The sequence below is a fragment of the Choristoneura fumiferana genome, chromosome 18, assembly GCF_025370935.1.
Source record: "Choristoneura fumiferana chromosome 18, NRCan_CFum_1, whole genome shotgun sequence".
Classification (NCBI taxonomy): domain Eukaryota; kingdom Metazoa; phylum Arthropoda; class Insecta; order Lepidoptera; family Tortricidae; genus Choristoneura; species Choristoneura fumiferana.
This window is the reverse complement of record NC_133489.1, coordinates 11,124,796-11,146,920: the sequence shown is the minus strand read 5'-3', so window position 1 is coordinate 11,146,920 and position 22,125 is coordinate 11,124,796. Positions and strand designations below refer to the sequence as shown.

The 22,125-nt window shown below is 37.3% G+C and overlaps 1 protein-coding gene and 1 long non-coding RNA gene across 7 annotated transcripts in view; one reads left to right on the top strand and one right to left on the bottom strand.

The window, feature by feature from the left end:
- The first annotated feature begins 24 nt into the window (after nucleotides 1-24).
- pnut (septin 7-like protein pnut) overlaps nucleotides 25-22,125 on the top strand; it is a 35,556-nt gene continuing 13,455 nt past the window's right edge. Inside the window, exon 1 of one of the 6 annotated variants that reach the window (XM_074101733.1) lies at nucleotides 25-94. In XM_074101733.1, the coding sequence (XP_073957834.1) occupies nucleotides 62-94 (33 nt within the window). In that variant the 5' untranslated portion in view covers nucleotides 25-61. Of the gene's footprint in view, nucleotides 95-409; nucleotides 1,120-8,066; nucleotides 8,716-11,636; nucleotides 12,127-18,698; nucleotides 18,967-22,125 lie in introns of those variants that run through there. The other 5 variants (XM_074101732.1, XM_074101728.1, XM_074101729.1 and 2 more) reach the window with 5 other exon arrangements.
- Nucleotides 9,971-11,388, bottom strand: LOC141438069 (uncharacterized). The gene is made up of 3 exons (XR_012452448.1): nucleotides 10,850-11,388; nucleotides 10,432-10,526; nucleotides 9,971-10,313 (listed from the first exon to the last, which is right to left on the bottom strand). It is a non-coding gene; the product is annotated as an uncharacterized lncRNA (long non-coding RNA).

Here is a 22,125-nt window from a genome sequence, read left to right as displayed (position 1 = left end):
GTGCAGTTATCTTCAAGTGAGGTGAACGTTCACATAAATAATTATTTATTTATTTTGTTTCATGTGCTGGATTACATCGACAACCAATTTAGCGGTAAGTAAAAAAAAAATCCCATACATCTAAACAAGCATATCTAAATCACTTGCTTTTAAATTCAATACGTATTGTCATAAAGTAAAGCGTGAATTTATCACATGAATTATTAGGTCGTGTGGACCGTTTGTTCATGCGGCACGTATGTACGCCGTCATTTGAATTACGAGTAGGAATTCGCGACCGCTATTCGGCCCTCGAACGTCGAGGTTGGCCCAGCAGGCAGCATGACACCGATAGCGAAGTCCCTATGGTCATCTTCGGGCCGCGCACAACTCGCATTAGCTCATACGACGTCGATTGCACCGCCGAACACTTGCAATTTAACGTCGCTAAATATGAGTCAGTTCGCAATTTTTTAATCGGTGATCGGTAGTTTCGTGAACGGTCCACGTATTAATATCTATTGTGAAAACTTACATTATTTAATTAACTAGTTCATTGCTCCAGGTTTGTCGCACTGCTCCTTGCAAGCACTATATTTGCCTTCGAATTCCTTTCCATTCCATTGAACCAGTGTTACTATTTTTGCATCTCGTTACGGTAAAGCTCGTACATGCTTTATTTGGCGCTACTATTCTGAGTATTTTAAAGCTTGTTTACTTAATTGCGTGTCCCTAAACATTGTTTTTAAAGACTGAATATTAGAGTCAGATAAGAGTGCGTGTGGGGGAGTACCATAAATGTTTATCACAAGCAGCAAAACTGCTGGATGTTATTTGTAATCGGTTGATTCACGCTTCGGCTTCAGTCGGCGCTCCTCCGGATGTGTGATTTGTCGACGTAAAATGTGGAATCACACTTGCTAGTGCCGTATATAGCCGTTGTAATTATTGTAATATGTTTCCTCCTTAAACATTTCCTGCACATATTGACAGCAAGTGACACCTAAACTTGAACAGTTCAGTGATAGTGATTTGTTTTCGTTAAAAGTAATGGCATCCACGGAATCGCCGTTAAATAGACCCCGGAACAGGCCTGTTCTGTCTCGTTACAGGCCCAATCCTAACGTAACTTCGGATCAGGTAAGCACCATAAGGACAGTTTTGAAATTTACTTTTTAGTTTAAAAATATAATCTTATAAAAAGTGACATTACGAGTACTAAATTAATAAGTACTCGGCCTACTTGCGTGTATGCAATACTTGTAGAAATCTTGACTGGTTCTACACATACAGGGCAAACCCATTAGAAACTTGTGGTCATCCTTCCTTTGTGTTGCTAGTCGATTGTGTGTAAACTAATATTGTAGTACTTACTTAACGTGTAGGAATTCATAGTACGTACATTACCTGACAATATGTTAACGTGCTGCGTTGGCCTAAATGTCCTGAATGGGTAGTTATTTTTTTTTACCGATGTTTGTCATGGTTTTATTTAAATGATTCGTCTCAAGACTGGATTCAATCTTAACAATAGGTATTCTATTAGTATTACTTTCAGTTGGTAGTTTGTACACGAAGTACCTACTACCTAATGTCTTGCTTAGGCCTAGTAGTAGTGTACGTACTATGTACCTATATTATGTATTTAAGTATGTAAATGGTATTCTACCTCGTCGTTAACATTATGCTCTTTCTTGGCAAGAACACCACCTGAGATAACTTGTGCCTAAGCATCTTTTCTCGTAGGCGATGGATTTATGACTTAGAATTTGCCTTGAAAACTCAAGTCATCCATCACACTCGTAGGTTCTCCATTCATTTGAAACATCATTTTACACCGCCCATAGTTAACCATAGATACAATAACTATCTGTTGCAAGTGGGATGTATTCATTATCGGATGTTGCAACTTTGCAATGAGTTCTGGTTGCGAAATTGTTTGTTCTTCTATTTTTTAACAAATAGATGTGCTGGTTGGTACTCTTTATATTGAATTTTACATCTTGAATATGTTTTAAACTAAATTAATTTAACTTTGTGGCAGTTGTTTGTATCTAAAGTAGAGTGCACCTTCAAAGTGGTACCGACCTATTTTAACTTCAGCGAGCAGTTCGCTTTGTTATCTTTACTGTTGTGTACGTTTGGGTTTGTTTAAGAAACATTGCCTGTTGGTCTGGTCGCACGTGCCTGTTTGGCTAAACTGTTCCTCGGTCTCTGACTAATTGTGCATTCGTACTAAGTGATAAATCACGTGTTTTTTCTATTGAACCAATACCTAATTAGTTCTTGTAACTTACAGATATAGAGATTTTATAATGTCATGGGTATATAAGCTCTATTTTTAAATGTGTCGAGTTTTTTACATTCCATTGCGATGCCTAATGTTTTCCTTACTATCCGTGACGCATGGTTTTACTGTGGTGTCTGAAACATTATGTATCTACCTTGTTGAGTAACTAACCTATATGGAATTATCGTTGTTAATGCCTTCACGTATTATCCACTGGCCATACCAGTTTGTCTTATCAGTTAGTTTAAGTACTTTCATAGTGATACTGGACTGATAAATGAATTTTGTGGTTAATCGTCTCGTAATTGCTTTTGACATTTTCATGTTTTGATTTTATTTATAGCCTTACAACGCACAATAACATATCCCTTGACGTCCTAAATACTCTCAAATACTGTTCTTCAAGTGAGATTCGTCGTTTTTCAAGAAACTGAGAAATAAACAACAAAAAAAATCGCCATTACTGCAATGCAAACATATACATACTGTACAATCCAAGTACATGCGATTTCCAGCTCCGTCGTCATGTGGTTCGATTTAGTTGTGCTCGTTGCACTAACTGAGCAACGACCTAGCTTTAAATTACTGAAATCGCGTATTGCATACATAGTAGGCAAGTCTACCAATTTCGCAATCAATTAGTTATTTACTGCAAGAACTTGCAAAATGTGGTTGAGCAAATTTTGTAAAAAATCTAGAATTGTATCTGCAATATACCTACCGAAGTAACATTAACATACTTACATACGATTGCAGAAACAGTTTTCTCGGAAATCTATTTCCAGATTTACTTGATAACACACTGTTTACGTTAATTCAGATTTACTAAGCGTGTAGAATGAACATCTTTATAATATCGTTCAACATGTTTACAGTTCAACAAACTTTCTATGGTTAACATCCTATTCAGTATTACAAACAGCGCACCTATACGGTATCTACAGTACAATTCTGATGGCTTCGTATGCAAAGACAAATGCGTCAGAAGGTAATTAAAACGATAGCATCATAACATCGACTTGATTGTCCCGATAAACGACATTTTCATGATTCAATTTAGAATCCCACGCGAATGCAATCACATCATTATTTTCTTTTGGTAAACGTATGAAGACACTTATATCGTAAATGTATTCTCATAGTAAAATAATATTTTTTTATTACGATTTAATGTATCTATGTATATTATATTTGTCTAAGATGATTCAAATGACATATGATGATTATATAACTGTGAGGCGGTAACATTTTTTTTATTTTTTCCAACAGATATACCTAATGCTTGAAAAAATGAAATCACATTAAAACTGCTGAATGTTCTAATATTTGACCTCAAATTTGCTAACAAATTGTTAAGTTACTGCGTAGGCACTGTGTTATATTAAGTTGCTTTCTTTAATGAACGCCCTTACAATGTTGTTTCAATAAGCTGCAATTGCTAGAGGTGAGGGTTATCGGTAAAAATAAAAGCGGTAAAATGAACGAACTTATTATTAATTTGCAAGATTGTTCGTCAGAGTCGGAAAGTTTTGAATAAATTATATTTTAAAATTCAAATAAGACTTTTAGTTCGATAGCGTAACGTTTAACGTAACAAATAATGCTATTGCCACATTTAGCACCAGGTTCACTCATTCATTAGGTACATGCAAAAGTATCGATAGTTTGCGTAACAGTAGGAGGGACTCTAGTTCCGTCAGTTTGGCATCTGTCATTTGAATCATGTTTGAATAAATAGAATATAGTTAAAAGTGCAAACTGACCATTAAAAGGTGACGTCTGGCTTCAAATAGTTTTTAGCGTTCGATCCCTGATGGGATAAATCGGAGCCCTATTGCCGTCACTCACGTGTGCAGCGGTCTGTTCGTCCGTCCGTCTGTCTGACCGTCACACAGGTATTACCTATTACAGCCAAACGATAATTTACTCAATATAAGCATCTTGTTGATCCAAAAAATGTACACTAAATATTTTTAAATGTTATAAGAGGGCGTCCATACTTGATAACTGTGTTTAATAACATAATGTTTATTATTACGTATATTTTACTAAGAAATACAAATATGTTGACGAATCAGTTTAATCCCTATTTTTTAAAAAAATTGGTTAAAATTATCCCGCGCATATATTTTGCAAAATTTACCTAAAGATTATACGGGACCTTCAGTGCGCGAGTCCGACTCGCACTTGGCTGGTATTTTTCAATTCTCTGTAACCAATCAGATTTTGACTTGAGTATCTATTATGTTTTCGAACGCGATTAAAATAATGTAATAATATACATTGATCTAATGTTCAGTTACTTCTCATGCATCTGAGTTTGCTTTAAATTGTTCTGTGACATTTTCATTGTCACTTTCTTTGCGATCTCGCTTCTTAATGCGTGCGATAATGTACTCGTCATTACGTTAAGTCAGATAGGCTTAGAGACAACTAATACCACGTCAGTGAAATCAATGCTGGATATCATTTTCAAGACTTATTATTTCACTGCATACCTAATATTAATAAGTATTAGTAAAATTTAAAACATTCATCATGGCTGTTAAAATCACTCTTTTTTGTAATGGTATTTACAGATTTAACTAGTACCTAACACTAACTGTGATCCAAATCTCTAGAGTTGTTGGTCAGGTAAATTTGTGCTAACTTGCCTCGCTTTCCCTCAGAAAATGGCAGAATGTTTAGTCTCTGCTCTTATTGGCTTATTTAGTTTAATGATATGTACTCTAAGCTAGTTAACCTCAAAATATGTCTAGACTATTTTATATATAACTAATTATAAAAAAAAACTTAGAGAAGCAAGGCGGGGACGCTTATGCCATCTAGCGGAAGGGGCTTCATATTAACACAACCTCAATGAGCTCGTACATTCGTGCGACTAGCGCGTTACACCTTTCATATAATAACATGTAGCTGTTATGTACAACGTTGGTGCAGATTTCATTGGAGGCACGTTAACGTTCTGTGCGGTAAGGCATCGAAATAATAATGAAATGGCAACTAGATGGCGTTCATATCGAAACATTATCTTTGTTTATTTATTTTTTATTTATACTACGTTAATGTTAGTAGTACATAAATTAACTGAACTATGATAAGATTGGTTTTTTGGAATCCTTTTTTTTGTATTTTTTATTTCAATTCCAAATTTTTACTTTTACGGTCATCCCGTAAAACCTAAATTGAAAATACAAACTGAAAAACCACCACCAGTGGCACCAGCACTGGTGTAGCGGTATAGCACGCGGTACGGAATACCAAGGACCCGGATTCGATTCCCAGTGCTGGTCTTATTTCTCTGGTTTTTCTGTGCATCTATATTTCAGTTTGTATTTTCAATTGAACTATTATAGTTCATAATATTATTATAATATCCCTATTAGGAAAAATCCCAAGCCATAAATTGTTTCAATTCTATAAATCTTTGGTTAAAGTTTCATGAATGTACGTACATATTTCTGCATATTTGGCCTCAGTAGAATGAAACAAGCTACCAATATATTTGCGGTGACAGCTCCGAGCGTAATCAATTTCGTTATGCGATTACTTGTTTTAGGCTCTTTCTCGTCTTACTTTACAATGAAGTTGCGGTTAAAACAAAAGGAAGTCACAAAGGATGGCAGTAATCCTGATGCGAATATGAATTAAGATGTATAAGGCATCACTGTGGAACTCTAGGTCGTACAATGGAAAGAATTTAGAATAGATGCGGTTAATTTAATGCAATAATGTTTTCATATTGTCATTCAACAAGCGTGAGGCCTGAGGCGCAGTGCTTGCATCGCGGCGGGGGTAGTGTTGGACGCAAGGGTTGAGGGATTGTAGGGTGCGGGCGCGCAAGCGCGGTGCCGCGGTCGATCGCCTGCCGGAACGCGCCAGTCGGCACACGCGACTAACACGTGCTTCCTGCGGGAATAGGCAAGTTAAAACACTTCCCCATTCATGATTCAGTTCGTAGATCTGACTTCACAATTATTTGCATTACTGCATCAGCATCATCTGCATGTCTTGAATATTCTCTTCTACCTATGTAGCAATCGTAATGAAAAGATAAATTTATAAAATCACCTTAGAAATTATGGTTTAATGAAGTTATGTTTGTTCCCCATTCATGATTCAGTTCGTAGATCTGACTTCACAATCATTTGCATTACTGCATCAGCATTACCTGCATGTCTTGAATATTCTCTTCTACCTATGTAGCAATCGTAATGAAAAGATAAATTTATAAAATCACCGTAGAAATTATGGTTTAATGAAGTTCAATTTGTTTTCATATCTTTTATTTTGCACTCGTTTCATTTATTGAACTCGTATTAAATTTAGTCAACTGATTTTTTATTAACACTTCATAACATGTATATTTCTGATAATTGAGTGACCATAATAAAAGATTAATCTGCTGTTTCAATTAATAACTAATCTTAAGTGTACATAGGAACAAAGAATATTAATTAGTAGAATATGAAGCCGTGTTGACAAGTCATTATATAAGTCCTTATTGTTACTATAATAGATACCCACTTCTGTAAAGAGTCTAATATTGATTTTTGTAATATCAAAAATGTTGATAGGTAATTGGTTGTAATTGGTGAAACGGTTAACAATTTATAGCTAAGTTGTTGAATAGATTCTTCTATAAACACTAATATTAAATATTCTGACGGATTGTTAACCTCCTCCATTAGAAGTCTGTTAATAACTAACTTGGTTTTACATTAAATGTCACAACTTTTTACAGTAGAAAAATTGCGTTGTAGGACTTGTCATTTTTGACATTTTATGTTTTTGAAGGGATTATGTTTACCAATCGATGTACAGCAGTATACTTAACTAACGTTTAAGTAGTTTGCATGTGTACCCTAGTAAATGTATATTGTCTGTCTTGTCTCTGTACGCGCCAAGCGAACTAAATTATAGTTATCCTACTGAAGTAGTTTTTTTATAGTAAGAACTTAAACAAAACTATCTATACCTACTACAATTTTTTTCTAGAAATTTACGAAGCTAGATAGGATGTGTACCTACCGTCTATACCGTTTTAGTACCGTACGCGTGTAATTGAGCGAAGCATCTATTGTCCGACCTCAAAAATACTTCCGCTGGTCCCCTAGCAGGAGCCGACAAACGTCTTCGGGTCAGGCCGATGAACTAGCCTCACATCCGTTCGCTATTGAATATTAACTTACACCCAATAACAAAAGTGTCCAGGATATTTAGGTACCTTTCTTACAGTTTCACAAGGCTTATTGCGTCTCTAAGACTCCATAAAATCTTTCTTTCTTCACACATTTACGGCAAGATTGCAATCGTATGTTGAGTTATTATCTTAATTTCTATCATAGATTCAGATATAAAATGTTAAGACTATGACAGTATGAGTTGGGGGAGATTTCCTTTCTCGTAATACCTACATGCTTTTGGAAGATTAAATTTCATCTACAGTTGTTTTTTTAAGAATTGATGATAAGGATAACAATTTTGTAAATATATATTGGTGCTTTTCCAGTCAAATGGTCAACTCAACGTACAATGAAAGAATGTATAATCTTGAAGTCTTCGGGTATTCCTTTTTGCTCTTTCAGCCCCTAGCGTTGTTTTTTACGACAAAAATAGGTGCGAGTATTAAAGTCGTCTTATCCTTAAATGGATTGCGATTATTTGGCTACTGCTTGTGTCAAGAATGTATGCGTTGACCTTGACAGAGAATTTGCTACATTGCATTTTCAACTCTCTGGTTCGGCGTTCGTGTGGCAATAATCCAGAGTTGCGGTGGTGGTGGTGGAGGGTCGGCGTGTCAGCGACGGCTTATGCCGGCCGGCCGGCGGCGTCGAGCGCGGGGCGCCGAGTGACTCCGCCCGCGCGCCTCGTCTGCTCCGCTGAGCTGTCAAACCGCCTCCGACGGGCACTCGGCTCGTACGCTCCTACTTCAATCGCTCCAAATTGCGATCGTATCGTAGTGCGCTCTCAGTGACTCAGTGTGTGATTCTGATTTGTTATACTCGCATGACGGAATACATCTTAAGGAGATGAACGGCAGCACGACGACGGTGAATGGTGGCGCCGTCAATGGTACAAATGGAACTCTAAATGGGATTGCAGCCGCTCCGCGTACTGCCACTCTTGGCACCCCAAGTAGCTACGCGTACACGTCAAGTGGATCCCTTCTAGGTAGAGGTGGTTCTGCCAGACCTGTGCCACCGCCAACTCTTCCTAAATACAGTGGTTCCTTCAGTGCTGGAAGCACAACAGGTCTTCGGGAGAGAGACAGAGAAGGCACAGGTGGTTCTCACCGCTTGGCCAGCCTAGAACGGTTGGCCTTACGACAGCGTATAATCGAACAGAGTGCGAACAATCAGGTGGTGCCCGGCTTATCTATCAACAATAATGCACCCAACGGCGGGCCCACCTCTGCCACCGTCACCCTTACCGATACGGCCACGGTGAGTCCCCTTGCCGTATAAAATTTTGTACACCCTTACCGTTCCCCCAATAATAGCTCTCCCCGAAAAAGGGAGACATCGTTATTTTAACGCCGACAGCCCTCTTGTACACATGAATCCTAATAGGTTTTTACGTCTCAATAGGTATAATATCGAATGCCTTTCTAAAGATTGCAACGATATGAGGAAATAAGAAAGGTCAAGTAAGAAAGGTTTCATGTTCAAAATAAGAAAGGAGCGTTATATTTATTCACTTAATAATGTCTGCCTGTGGTGATTTCTTTGTTAGTTCTCTAATTATTTATCTCTAAATCAGTTTGATGAGTGTTATTTATTATGTGACCAGATAAAGCTCCATAACACAAACATCGTGAGGAAACCTGCACAAACCTGCGAAGCAATTCAATGGTGCGTGTGAAGTTCCCAATCCGCACTGGGCCCGCGTGGGAACTATGGCCCAAGCCCTCTTGTTCTGAGAGGAGGCCTGTGCCCAGCAGTGGGACGTATATAGGCTGGGATGGATGGATTGATGGAAAGCTCCATAGCCTACACACGTACTGAACTGAAGAAATTAGTATACTTTCATGAACCCTTTTTATCATGCTGGTTTAGTCAATCAGTTGGCTGCGTGCAAGGCACTTTTATCAAATTTCTTTTTTTTTTTTACAATGGATACCTTCAGAGGATGTTTTGTTTACTCGCGAGAATATAATGGTTTGTGTTTACATAAAATCGATACGTTCTACCCGTGTCAGGTGTTGCATTGCATAACTTATGAGTTGTCGTTGTCAGTAGCTTGTACTTATTCCATTTACTTTACATACTCACTAGTCACTTAGTCATAAATCGTTAGCTGGATAGTACATTATATTAATCCAAAGCTAATGTCGGCACTGGAAACTGGTTCCAGTTGTTTTCTTTTTTCTTTTTTTTTATTATTCAACTGGATGGCAAACGAGCAAGTGGGTCTCCTGATGGTAAGAGATCACCACCACCGATAAACATCTGCAACCAAAGGGGTATTGCAGATTCGTTGCCAACCTAGAGGCCTAAGATGGGATAACTCAAGTGCCAGTAATTTCACCGGCTGTCTTATTCTCCACGCCGAAACACAACAGTGCAAGCACTGCTGCTTCACGGCAGGATTAGCGAGCAATATTAAGATTATAGCGATTATCACAATTTGTTTACGTATCCACGACTTAAGAAGTTATAATCTTTGAAACTTGACCTTATTGTTTGGCTAAATCAGTATCTGGTTTGATCCTGTCAAATATAAAAATGTGGTTATCTTTTTCAGCATGCGTTTATTCCTTGCCATGTCGTGACGTGACGTCCACAAATAAGGCTAACAAAAGCATTTCAATTTATTTACTTTTTTTGCTGGTGTTTTATTCTCCCGGTAAGGAGATGGCTGGCATCCCACCATATTCCCACGCAGTTTCTTCATGTGATAGGACTGGTCTGGGGCGCGGAGTGAACGGGTGACTGACCCCAAGTCTACAGGGTTAAAAATAACCTCTTGCAGCGGCAGCCATGCTGTTCGCATATGTCGAATTCACTAAACAGTCCTTACTGTTTCACGGCCGCCCCCTGACCTGAAAATCGGGAACAATGCTGTTATTGAATGCGCCAAGCGTGTTAAACTGATGATTGTTTTCTATCTTTTACGGGTAGGTACAAAAGTGTGTTTCATACTTTATTAAGTATACTTACCTACTATTCTTATAATAATTATCATAAAAGTATACAGAGGTCCTGTTGTTCCAAAGTGATACCCTCTATTTGTTTCTTTTCCATTACCCACTCAACTGGAATGAAGTCATATATTTATATTAAAAGAACGATATTGTTAATACATATATACTAGCTACTAAAACAATGAGATCTTTTCACCTATCATTATCATTTGAAGTAAAATACATTTAGTATTGTTTATCTTAGTATAATATTTCTTCAACTCTCCTTATCGAGGGCCTTATCTCATTGGGATGTGTCGAAGAACTTGCACCGATAAGAAAAGGCTTCAAATAATATGGCGAATCGTAAAATGTGCACAAGGAATTTAGTCATCCTAATACAATAAGCTCTTTACTAAACCGATGGTTTGGGTTAAGTTTTAAAATTCACTAACCGACCGAAGCAGTTGGGGCACGTTCTTCTGTTGCATTGTTGTGTCAATACAACAAAAAGCTAACCGCACTCGACACTTAAACTGTTTTAAACTTTCGAGCGGTTGTGTTAAGAACCACTTCAACTTTACCAATAGCTGGATTTAATTCTTTTAAGATATTGTTAATGCTTTTGTGTCTGGTGGGCATGAGTGTGACGGGCTCGGGATCCTTTTGCCTCTACGTAGCTATAGCCATAATTAACTCGTACCTGAATTGAGGCGTTTCCACACGTGTGTGTATTATTGCTTTAAGATTTGTCGGTATTTTGCAATTTCCTCTTTACCGTTTGAGTAGCTGATTGCAATGCAATGTTGTTTCATCGCACCGTTTTGTTTTTAGGTTTAACACGGATTTCGTTTCCTTTGACTTTATAATTGCTAATTCCTTGTGATTAAGTAATATATAATGAACCAGCAGTTTTTCGCTTCCGGGGATAAAACTAAGCTTATTAAATTAATCAGGGATAGTGTACATGCTTAAGGCCCATTTTCGTCACGTAATAAAGGTAGCTTTCTATTAGTTAAAGATTTTTCTTTTTCTTAAATCGTTTCACTCACAGAAAGATACGGGTAAACAGTTCTGTTGATGTTGATAGTTGTTATATGGTTGATGCAACTTTTTAAATCTTTTATATTTACTTAATTGCCAGTAAGAAGTGCTAACACTGGCAGGTGGCTTATGTTTCCGCCCCGTGTGAGCCAACCCCGACGCGGGCATGCTTGAGCTCGCAGCCGGCAGCCGGTACGGCCAGTAACTTAACCTCCAAACTGATACAGTCGTGAATGTGCTTCATATTACCGCAGTTTGTTTTAAAACACTGTTCCAACACTGACTGCACTAGCATTGTTAATCGTTTTTGTGTTCGTACTTTGTGTAACAAGTTCTTAAGAGTATCTATATTAAATCTGTTCCCGGTTTGGAACGTTTCTGCCGAATTGATAGTTTGCTGCCAAGTGAATGTTTTGTTATGCACAACAAGTTACCGATGTGACGCGTGAGAAACGTCTTGACTTTATGTGATTACGACAACCTGCACACGATTTCTTGGTGTGTAAGTTGTGTTTAGTTGAATGTGACGGGAATGGCAAATCGAGCTTTGATCCATGGATCCGGCCAACAGACTAAATTGGCCAGATGCGCTAGCAGTGTGGGTGATAGTGGAGCTGATAAACCTAAGGTTGCATGGACTAGTCCCCGCGATATTTGGAGGAACTTGTCTCTACGCAGGAAGGCCGAGGTAAATAAATCCCTTTGTGTGTTATGCGAGTTAGCACAAAAACCCAGTACGTGCCTACACTCGGAAAGGACTGATGGTTTTTTGGTTAGGAGATCGAAGTGACTAAAGGTCATCGTGTTATGAGTTTTTACGTGAATGAGCCGATTGAACGTACGGTACCGCAAAAGAGCAAAGCATTTTTGAGTTGAGTCACGGTCACGAATCGAATAATCTTGAAAACGTTCTTTTACGAGTCTCCGTTCCTCCAACAAATATCAACAGACATAAATTTAAGTCCCTCGAAACATGACTCTATGTTCAAAGACGACCGAGCGTTTAAAGAACCTACAGGCATTATAGTATACGTCGGGTTAGCTACAAACATCGACGACAGTCGCCAGCCTGTTATTGATTTAGTGTCACTGTCTGTTTGCTGTCAAAGTGACGATGAATCAACTAAACTTGCGTTAGTCGTACATACAATCTTGTCATTTTTAACAAAGTAGCTGAATTAAACTAACAATCTATCCGTCCATGAGAATTAATTATCTCGAGAAATTGTTTCACTTGGATTCTTTTTAAACTTGTAACTGTAATTGAATACATTGCGGCCTATTTATTTCCGATGTTAACGAAAAAGTTGACTGTCATTCAGGTGTGAGTAAACAAACATTATTATTTAGTCAGCTTTCGAAGTAATCCGTGGCTAACATAAATACTCCGGTTTTTCGTAGTCTTACTGGTGTTCGGGTCATTGACGCCTCTATATAGTATGACAATCGTTTGGTGCCTTCGATCGCCGCATTATCGGCGGAATATGTCTCACACGCGGTTTTGTCTTGAACCATTGCACAGCTTATTGTTTATACTTGCACAACAACGAAGAAACGTGTGAATCGGGGCGATATTGCTCGCTTTCTACCACTTATCTATGTAAATTGTAATAGCCGAGTTTTATATAAACCAGCTTGGACTTCTTATGTACGTTAATACACCCAGATAGATATGCAATGGGTCAATCGTCGTTCGTGTAGTGTACATACCTACCTACCTATATATTGCGCTGCGCTAGAACGCGTCTTTTGAACAAAGCGCAGACATATTAATACCTAATTGCATTATGAATTATATGTGCTGCAGGGAGACTGCAGGTATATGGGGTTTGAGGCCGTGTCAGTTTTAAAAAGCGCTTGACTAAAGTCTTATTTAATTCTCTTCGACGAGTTGAAAAAAACTGAGTTTTATCCGCTGACAACTCTGATCTTATTTTTTGTAAACATACCGACCGATGATATTATTTTCAGAAAAGCATTATTTAATCAGACAATAATACTTGCTTCAATCATATTTGGTGCTTGGAGCACGTGTATATCTTTGATAAATAATAATACTTTCATTTAGAATTGCTTGAAACCAAAAATACTCCGGAATCTAATAGGCGGCTAACGCGGCTAACGCGGCTGTCTTCATTAACAGTAATGCTTGGAGAGAATCGTGTTTCATCTATTTACGGTTCTTTAATGGAGTTTTAGGCAATAAGCACATCGTTGTAGGAAAAGTTGACAATCTGGTGCGGGTTGACGAGTTATTAGATGCGGTCGTCAGAGCGAATGATATGTCCACATATTGCAATGTCGCGATGTCCCGATCTTAATTGGTGTGAATTGTCCCTCGTAACGAAATTAATTGTAATTTAACCTCACAGTTATGAAGGTTCAGGGTTAGTGCAAGAGTTAATAAGGCCCAAATTACCTAACGGCGTAATAAGTAGTAACAACTATTACGTCCGACCCGAGTTCACCCGTGACTGGTAGCAACGTCGCCAGCTTCACATTGGTAGGCTCATTACATTAATATTTCACGTACTCGCATTTGCTATGTTATATACACAATGTAATAATTACATGTTTTGTTTGTTGGCAATGTATTTTACATGTATAATTTGATACATTTATCGAGAAATACCCGGAAATTAATTGAACGTAACATTGCGGACCATTTGATCATCAACAGATCATTTGACTTCTTATTTTCTGCTGTCAACACTAAGTGTAAGTCAAATCTATTAGATGCAATCTTGTGAAATTAATTGTCATCGGTGACGACAGTTATATTAGCCGTTCATTGACAGCCTCATAAATAATGCACTAATGAGCGTGAATGCACCCTTCCACTACCACCGGCTATGGCTTGCATGCTAAATCTGTGCTGTTAAAGTTAAATGCTACCTACTCCTGTAAATTATAAAACAGTTCCTTAATGCGAGTTAATTACTATTTCTAATTTATTAAGTAGGTAAAGACTCCAATTCAGGAACAAAATAGGTCTTGTTTTCTTATCTATCTAATACCTACCTTTAAACGAGCAATTCTTATATATTTATTAATTTTGTGGATCTCGGAAACGGCTCTAATGTTTTACATAGTGTTTTACATATTATAAATTAAATTTACTATGTGTGGGTCTTGGAAGACTTATCTTTGAGAAAATACGTTTTTTCGAGTTTTAGTAATAATTTATTTTTGCGAAATCTATGTAGTCTTTTTAAATTTTCTATGGGTAATAAAAATAAAGCAGTCCGATACTGACACAGTTTATTTAAACTTGCAAAGTGCTCACCGTGCAATGGAATTGTGTCGTAAAAAAGGAGTAGTATTGGTTTCTTACCAGACGTAATTGAGCTTAGAAGTGTGACGATAGGCGCTCGAGTCACGGATGTTCCACTTAGTATGCCTGATCTAGTTAGACGAACACATCGAGCGCGATCTGCACTAAGTGCCAGCCGATATTGTTTTCAAGTTATACAGAATGTAAAGGTTTATTACTTCATTGACACGTGATATAGTTTATACTAGTTAAAGCAATCTGCGGTTTAAATCAAATTACATTAATCCCATTCTAGACTATTCTACGAGATAGTGAATTTGTAGGTCGCTAAAGCAGTTTTTCGTCAAAGGTATCAACGGTGATTTTTTCTGTAGTTGAGTTTGTTGCTAGAGCATGGTACGAATTCACACATTGATCAAACTAGCTTTTGCGCGTGACTTTGTCTTCTTCGAAATTCTTTGACCTCGTCTTTAAACCACTGCGCCAACATTTCGTTCCTCATTCCACTTTTCAGAAGTTGATTTCCTAAACAATTATGAATTAATGGCTAACACTTTAAATTCGATTTCTTTACCTTCGGCGGTTATTTTCCATATCTATATCTATATCTATATCTCTATATCTATATTTTAATGAAACTTTACACTTCAAAAGTTGGATATTTTGCAAACAAAACAAACCCTAAAAATTACAATATCTTCTTAGTGGACTCATATGACCTTCAAAAAATGACTTCTAAATTTCAAGTCCGGCTCCAGAAGTTTCGGCTGGGCGATGATAAATCAGACAAGACATTAACATTTTATAAGTATAGATAGAAGATGGATTAGGTTATTCTTTTAAAAGTTTCCCACTCTTTAGATTTCTAATGACATGTTATTACGGGATATGTGGGACGAGACTTATGGAAAATTGATAATGCAACTGCTGGCTGACCACAAGATTTTAAGTATACCGCAAACTAATGATAGTTATGTACTAGAAGTATGACGATATATTTTTTTATTACACTTCTCCTGGCGTGTCTTACGAAACTAGTTAGGTTCCCACCTCCGGTTTTGCCCACGCTTGAAAGTCCTGTCGCCCACATTGTTCCTACATGTGGATTATTGTAGATGGTAAAGATGAATAAACCAATAATTTTCGTCATACGTATACTAAAATTACGAACATATGTACGTACATATACAGCCCATCATTAATACTGGTTTGATTAAACCGCTTAGTACTTAACGACGAAGTTAAGACAATTGCGTTAAATACACTTCTGTTTCCTACTTTATCAACGTTCATTCCTATGTTTTTCCTACAGATAAGCTAATAACATCAGTTAATTAGAACGGGTAGTAGTTGTCGGGACAAGCAATATATAATGATTTTTCTGCGTTTTGTTTAGCACATTTCGGAAAATAATGTTAATCATAATGGTGATACGAGTACAAAGAACAATATGTGAGAATTACGAGAAAAAGCGCAGGTAGCGATGGTATATCAGAGAAAGTAAAGTTAAATGAACCGACGACCCAAATTGTGGCCACCGTCTTCGTATACATACATATATACAGTGAAATCGATGCAATCAAACCAGTTTTATGCAATTTACAGTTTTTGCATTGGTGAACAGAACAAGCATTGTATACAAGAACTTTTGCTTCGTTATTTATAAACTAATTAATAAGTGATAATTGCATGTATTAGTACAATAAAAAAAATATGTTTATGTAGGTACTAGAAATAAAGCACGCGTAACTTTATTTTAACATACTGTAACGGTATTTAAGTACATTTTTTTTATTCGACTGGATGGCAAACGAGCAAGTGGGTCGCCTGATGGTAAGAGATCACCACCGCCTATAAACATCTGCAACACCAGGGGTATTGCAGCCGCGTTGCCAACCTAGAGGCCTAAGATGGGATACCTCACGTGCCAGTAATTTCACCGGCTCTCTTACTCTCCACGCCGAAACACAACAGTGCAAGCACTGCTGCTTCACGGCAGGATTAGCGAGCAAGATCGTGGTAGCAATCCCGGGCGGACCTTGCACAAGGTCCTACCACCTGCAATATAACTGCTAACATATACCACCAGACGACCACACGACCGGACGACCAGACGACCAGATGGCCTAGTGGTTAGAGAACCTGACTACGAAGCTTGAGGTCCCGGGTTCGATTCCCGTGTCGGGGCAGATATTTGTATGAAAAATACGTACGTTTGTTCTCGGGTGTGGAGTGTTTAATATGTATTTAAGTATGTATCTATCTATACAAAGCTAAGCTTACTTTGGGACTAGGTCAATTGGTGTAAATTGTTCCGTGATATTTATTATGTAATTTTATATTTCTATATTTATTTCAGTAATTTAAGTCACCAGATTCAATAGAAGAAAACTATTATCTAGAATTTTTGGATTTTTATGTGGAAATATTTCTCGGTGTACAGCTTTGTGTTAATTCCAAATTTAACGATAAGCAATGGATAAAATTATTCGTAAAAATGAAAGTTTTGCGAAATAATTTTAAACTGACAGACAAAAAAAGCCGTGGTGGCCTAGTGGTTTGACCTATCGCCTCTCAAGCAGAGGGTCGTGGGTTCAAACCCCGGCTCGCACCTCTGAGTTTTTCGAAATTCATGTGCGGAATTACATTTGAAATTTACCACGAGCTTTGCGGTGAAGGAAAACATCGTGAGGAAACCTGCACAAACCTGCGAAGCAATTCAATGGTGCGTGTGAAGTTCCCAATCCGCACTGGGCCCGCGTGGGAACTATGGCCCAAGCCCTCTTGTTCTGAGAGGAGGCCTGTGCCCAGCAGTGGGACGTATATAGGCTGGGATGATGATGATGATGATGAGACAAAAAATTGCATGTATGTGTAGGTACCTAAATATATTATTTTGCATTTACTTGTGTCTAATTGAATTTTATGAATTATTTAGGGACAGTTCATCCAAAAATAGCAAAGTCCCGTTGTTCGTGCATCTATAATAGCCGACTTCCTGTAGAGGTTGTGTTTTGCAAACATATAGTTCTGTACCTTCGTTGTAGCCGAATGGATATTTCTGAAAGCGGAAATTACTTAGGTTAACCTAAGTAGGAAGAGTCTTTAAATTATGAATTAAATAACAAGTTCTTGCTCCAAGCTAGTTTTGCGACCAACAACGATAGCAGTTAGCATCTATAGGAGCAGATATTACAGTCCTGTTACACTTACAAAGTTAACGTTGTGGCTAAAATAGTTTGCGTATGATTCACCATATATAATGCCTTTTTGCTTTTCTTTTGGTTTGTAATGTCTCATTAGGTGGACAGTGACTCAGACGGCCGCAATCAACGCTCTCGGAGCCGGGTGACATCTCGTGGCGGCAACCAAGATTGCAATTAGTTTCCGCTAGGATATTTTTTGTCAAATAAGACGCAAGATGACTTGAATTGGTTTGCTTCCTTCTTAGTAAGCTTCTTTACTTACATAATATGAGAATACAGCAGCGATATAACATATTTACCAGGTTAATTCAATTCAACTTATGATATCGAGATGATCTCTATGTTTGTATAAGCGACGTTTACGTAACACTTTGTATTTATCGATATCATGGTTTTGGTTGAGTTTCTCCAAACTCTTTAGTTGGGGGCACAAGTACAATGACACAGTACAATGCTTCACTGTCGTGAGTCCTCGACCGGAGCCAATCACTCGTGTAATTACTGTTGCTATCATCGCCTCCCGTGTACTCTGAAAGGGTCCGCTTACCCTTCTTTGTTTGTGGTCATTGTACAATTATTTGGATAGAGTTGAACCTTAATTTAGCTAACGTTACTATTCAATTATTATTATTTATAATCCGTTACAGTTCTCCAAGTGATTAGTCACCTTTGTGTGCGCTGCGATAGTAGTTCAGCATGACTACGCGCTGTGCAAATATATTATAAAATTTCAGTAGATGAAGCAAGCACCAACCGCGAAGGTTAACCAACAATTGCTCAGTTTCCTCAAATCCTCTGTTCTATCCGGTTCTTTCAGTTATTAATTTTCCTCGATGGTGTGCTAACGTTGTATTGTCCGTGTGAACTGTTCAAAGCCATGCAATGGTCTGTTTTAAAAGTGTTCCGTGAATTTTCTTTTAACAATACTAGTGGTTGCAGTTAATTTAACATGTTGAACAGTTTTAAAAATAGACTCAGTTTGAAAAGGCAAAAACCGAAGGATAAAGACGTTACTAACGTTTTAACTGTAGTAAGGGACAATTTAGACGTAAGTAGTCGGCAATAACTAATAACATTAAGGTTACAGTTTTTCCAAATTTTTTAAGAATGAAATAAACTCATGTTTACTTTGCGATTAAGTACTTACTGCGCCTTGTTTGTTTATAATAGAATTTTTCTTCAAACAAACAAATTCCTTTGCCCTGACGAGTCGTTTGATTATTTTATTTACGGTAGAAACAATGTCTGCAATTGAGTACCTAAACTTGTTGGGTGATGATAATATATCACTTACAAGTATTAGTAATGGATAAATAACTAATACCGATACCTTATCGGGGACTACTAGATGGTTAATGGTAGGTAAAGTCTGTACCATCCTGATGTCTGTCCGTAAAGGCCGGCAACGCACTTGTGACTCTTCTGGCGTTGCAGGTGTCCATGGGCGACGGTAATCGCTTACCATCAGGCGATCCGCCTGCTCGTTTGCCCCCTATACCATAAAAAAAAATGGACGGAAGGAAAATAGGCTCTTTGTAGTGCACGCTTTAGGAAGTAAATTAAATTAAATTTTTAGGTGCTATTTTGTCAGTTTAGATATGATGTATGTACTGTGTCAGTTTAGGTTAGTTTAGTTTATTATACCAATGATATTATAACATTAAATAAATTGCATTTCTTTAGTATACGGACGGTCCAAACTTAATTCTAATAACCCTTTTGAAATATTTATTTCATTCACACAAATTACATTAAATTATTGTAACAATTAAATGAAATTAAAAAAAAACAATCTCAAATAAAATAAAATCACAAAGCATACCAGAAAATACAAAAAAAAAATATAATTAAAATATCGAAGACATCAATATTAGTTTCATTTGTTCATTAACTAGCTACTTCGTCCGAGTAGTTTGTGCATCGCTACCCCGCAACTACGGGAACTACGCTATTTTCCGGGATAAAACTATCGTATGACCTTCCCCGGGACTTAAACTATCTGTGTACCGAATTTCATCTAAATTGGTTCAGCGGTTAAGACGTGAAGAGATAAAAACAAACAAAAAAACAAACTACAATCTTTCGCATTTATAATATTAGTGGGATTAATTTCGCTATTTCTTATCATAATTTGAAAATAATATATATATATATCCGACATCAGATTGGTCAGCTCGTTCATTTCCCTAGTGGCTAACCTTGTAAGTCAGAGGTTCCCAACTTTTATATATGGACTGCCACCCCCTTTACAACAAAAAAAATAAAATGTCAAAAAATTTAACCGACTACAAAAAACCATGAAAATAAGTTCATCTACCTCACCTACGCACTTTATATTGGGCTTCGATCACTCCTGCTGGCTCGTGCTGAGGCACCGACTGACTTCAGACTGGTAGAAAATTATTTTCACGGTTTTTAGTGGTCGGTTAAATTTTTTTTTTACGTTTTTTAGTGTAAATAATCTGAGATACAATAGTTTAATATCAAATGCTCGTCACCTCTTACAAAAGATTGCTTTTTCCGATTCCGTTCATTATTGAGGAGTCCTGGTGCTTTAGCACCCGTTTTACCATATACATTACGAGGAGCATAAATTGCTTAGCAACTGTGTCAAAGTAATTAAAATTCAACCCGTGAAGTACTTGTTATTGAGTAGTAACTCCGATGGTCAACTGTGGTCTTCATCATCAGTTCCACTTTACCAAATGATGATTTTCAAGAGCAAATGCACGTGTTACTACTAAATATATCCAATTTACTATAGGTGTCCCTACAAAATGTAAAGAGTTTCCTTATTTATATACTTTCAAATCGGTTCATAAATGACGGAGTTCTGAGGTATAAAAAAAAACACTCCTCCTTTTTGAAGTCGGTTAAAAATAAAGCCAACGCCCTCCTAATAATAATAGTTAATTAAACCAGTTTGATATATCAGTCTATTATCTATTAATAATCACATATTGAAATTGTTTAGACCCGCTACCGCACCGCCATACGAAATGCTCCAGCCCACAAGCCCGTTGGGAATCTTTGTGGTACTTTTTAAGTTCTGAAATTATCACTTGCCATATGTTTCCCTACTGATATTTATTAAATTTTCTTAAGTTTATGAATTTATTTTAAAAGCTTTATTTTATGTATAGACTATCCTGTATAATTAGGCGTATTAAATTAAAAGTTTGATGTGGTCTTTAAACTGGTGCATGTATCGTTTTTTAACTGACCTTTCTGGACTTTAGACTTAACCCAAAGTAATTCAAGGGCAATTTAATGACTAATCATTTCGTGTTTTTGCATGACACACGTATTGTTTATTGATACTTTTGGATATTAGAATGGCACGCTGAAAAGGTCGTCGCTCTTTGCGAAATTCAAGTAGTTACTAAAAAGAAACGACATTTGCTATACGTTGGTGTGTTTAATTGTATTTTAATATTGTCGCAGTAATTATAATACATTATTGTTATTTATAGTCTGACTTTTACTATGTCATTAAATGTTTTATTTTTAGACCAAGTTCAGTTTCAATTGTTTTTATGGCCTAGTTGATATTTGAATGGGCCTAAGAATCTGTGTCGGCAATGTCAGCGCAGAGTCCCGACGATATAAATTATGGTTCAGACAGAATGGACAGGGTGTGGTGTGGCCTGCTGGCGTGGTGTCTCAAAACAGTTAGCCATCTTAAGTTCAGATGTTTTTGTACGTGAGTAAGTACATTTGAGGCTTCTAATAGGAGCTTTTGTATTTTCATAGGCACTTTACGAATAACTGTATTATATTAACATGAATAAAACAATAGTATGAAACTGAACATTTTGAATTGTAAGTACCCTACCCATGTACCTATGTAGCAGTCGAACACCATATTTATACAATGCATTGCATAGCACCTAGAGCTAGGGCGAAGGAAACGTCTTCAATCAATATTTTAGCTCATTGTTATATTGTAGTAGTTAGTAAACAACGTGTGCTAATAGCTGTTCGTTTAATACAGAATTGTGCACTGAATGCTTATGCACATTGAACGAACCAGTCCATTAGCGATGTGTTCCGCGTGACTCACCGCTTTCGTTCTTCGCACCTAGTTATTGGCACTAGTGGGTCCCCTCTCTGGTGGTTTACGTTTCCCTGATAATGTTGCGTGTTTACTTGTATTGCTTTACTTACTCGTATGTATATGATTTTGGTTATTCGTAATGGCTAAATA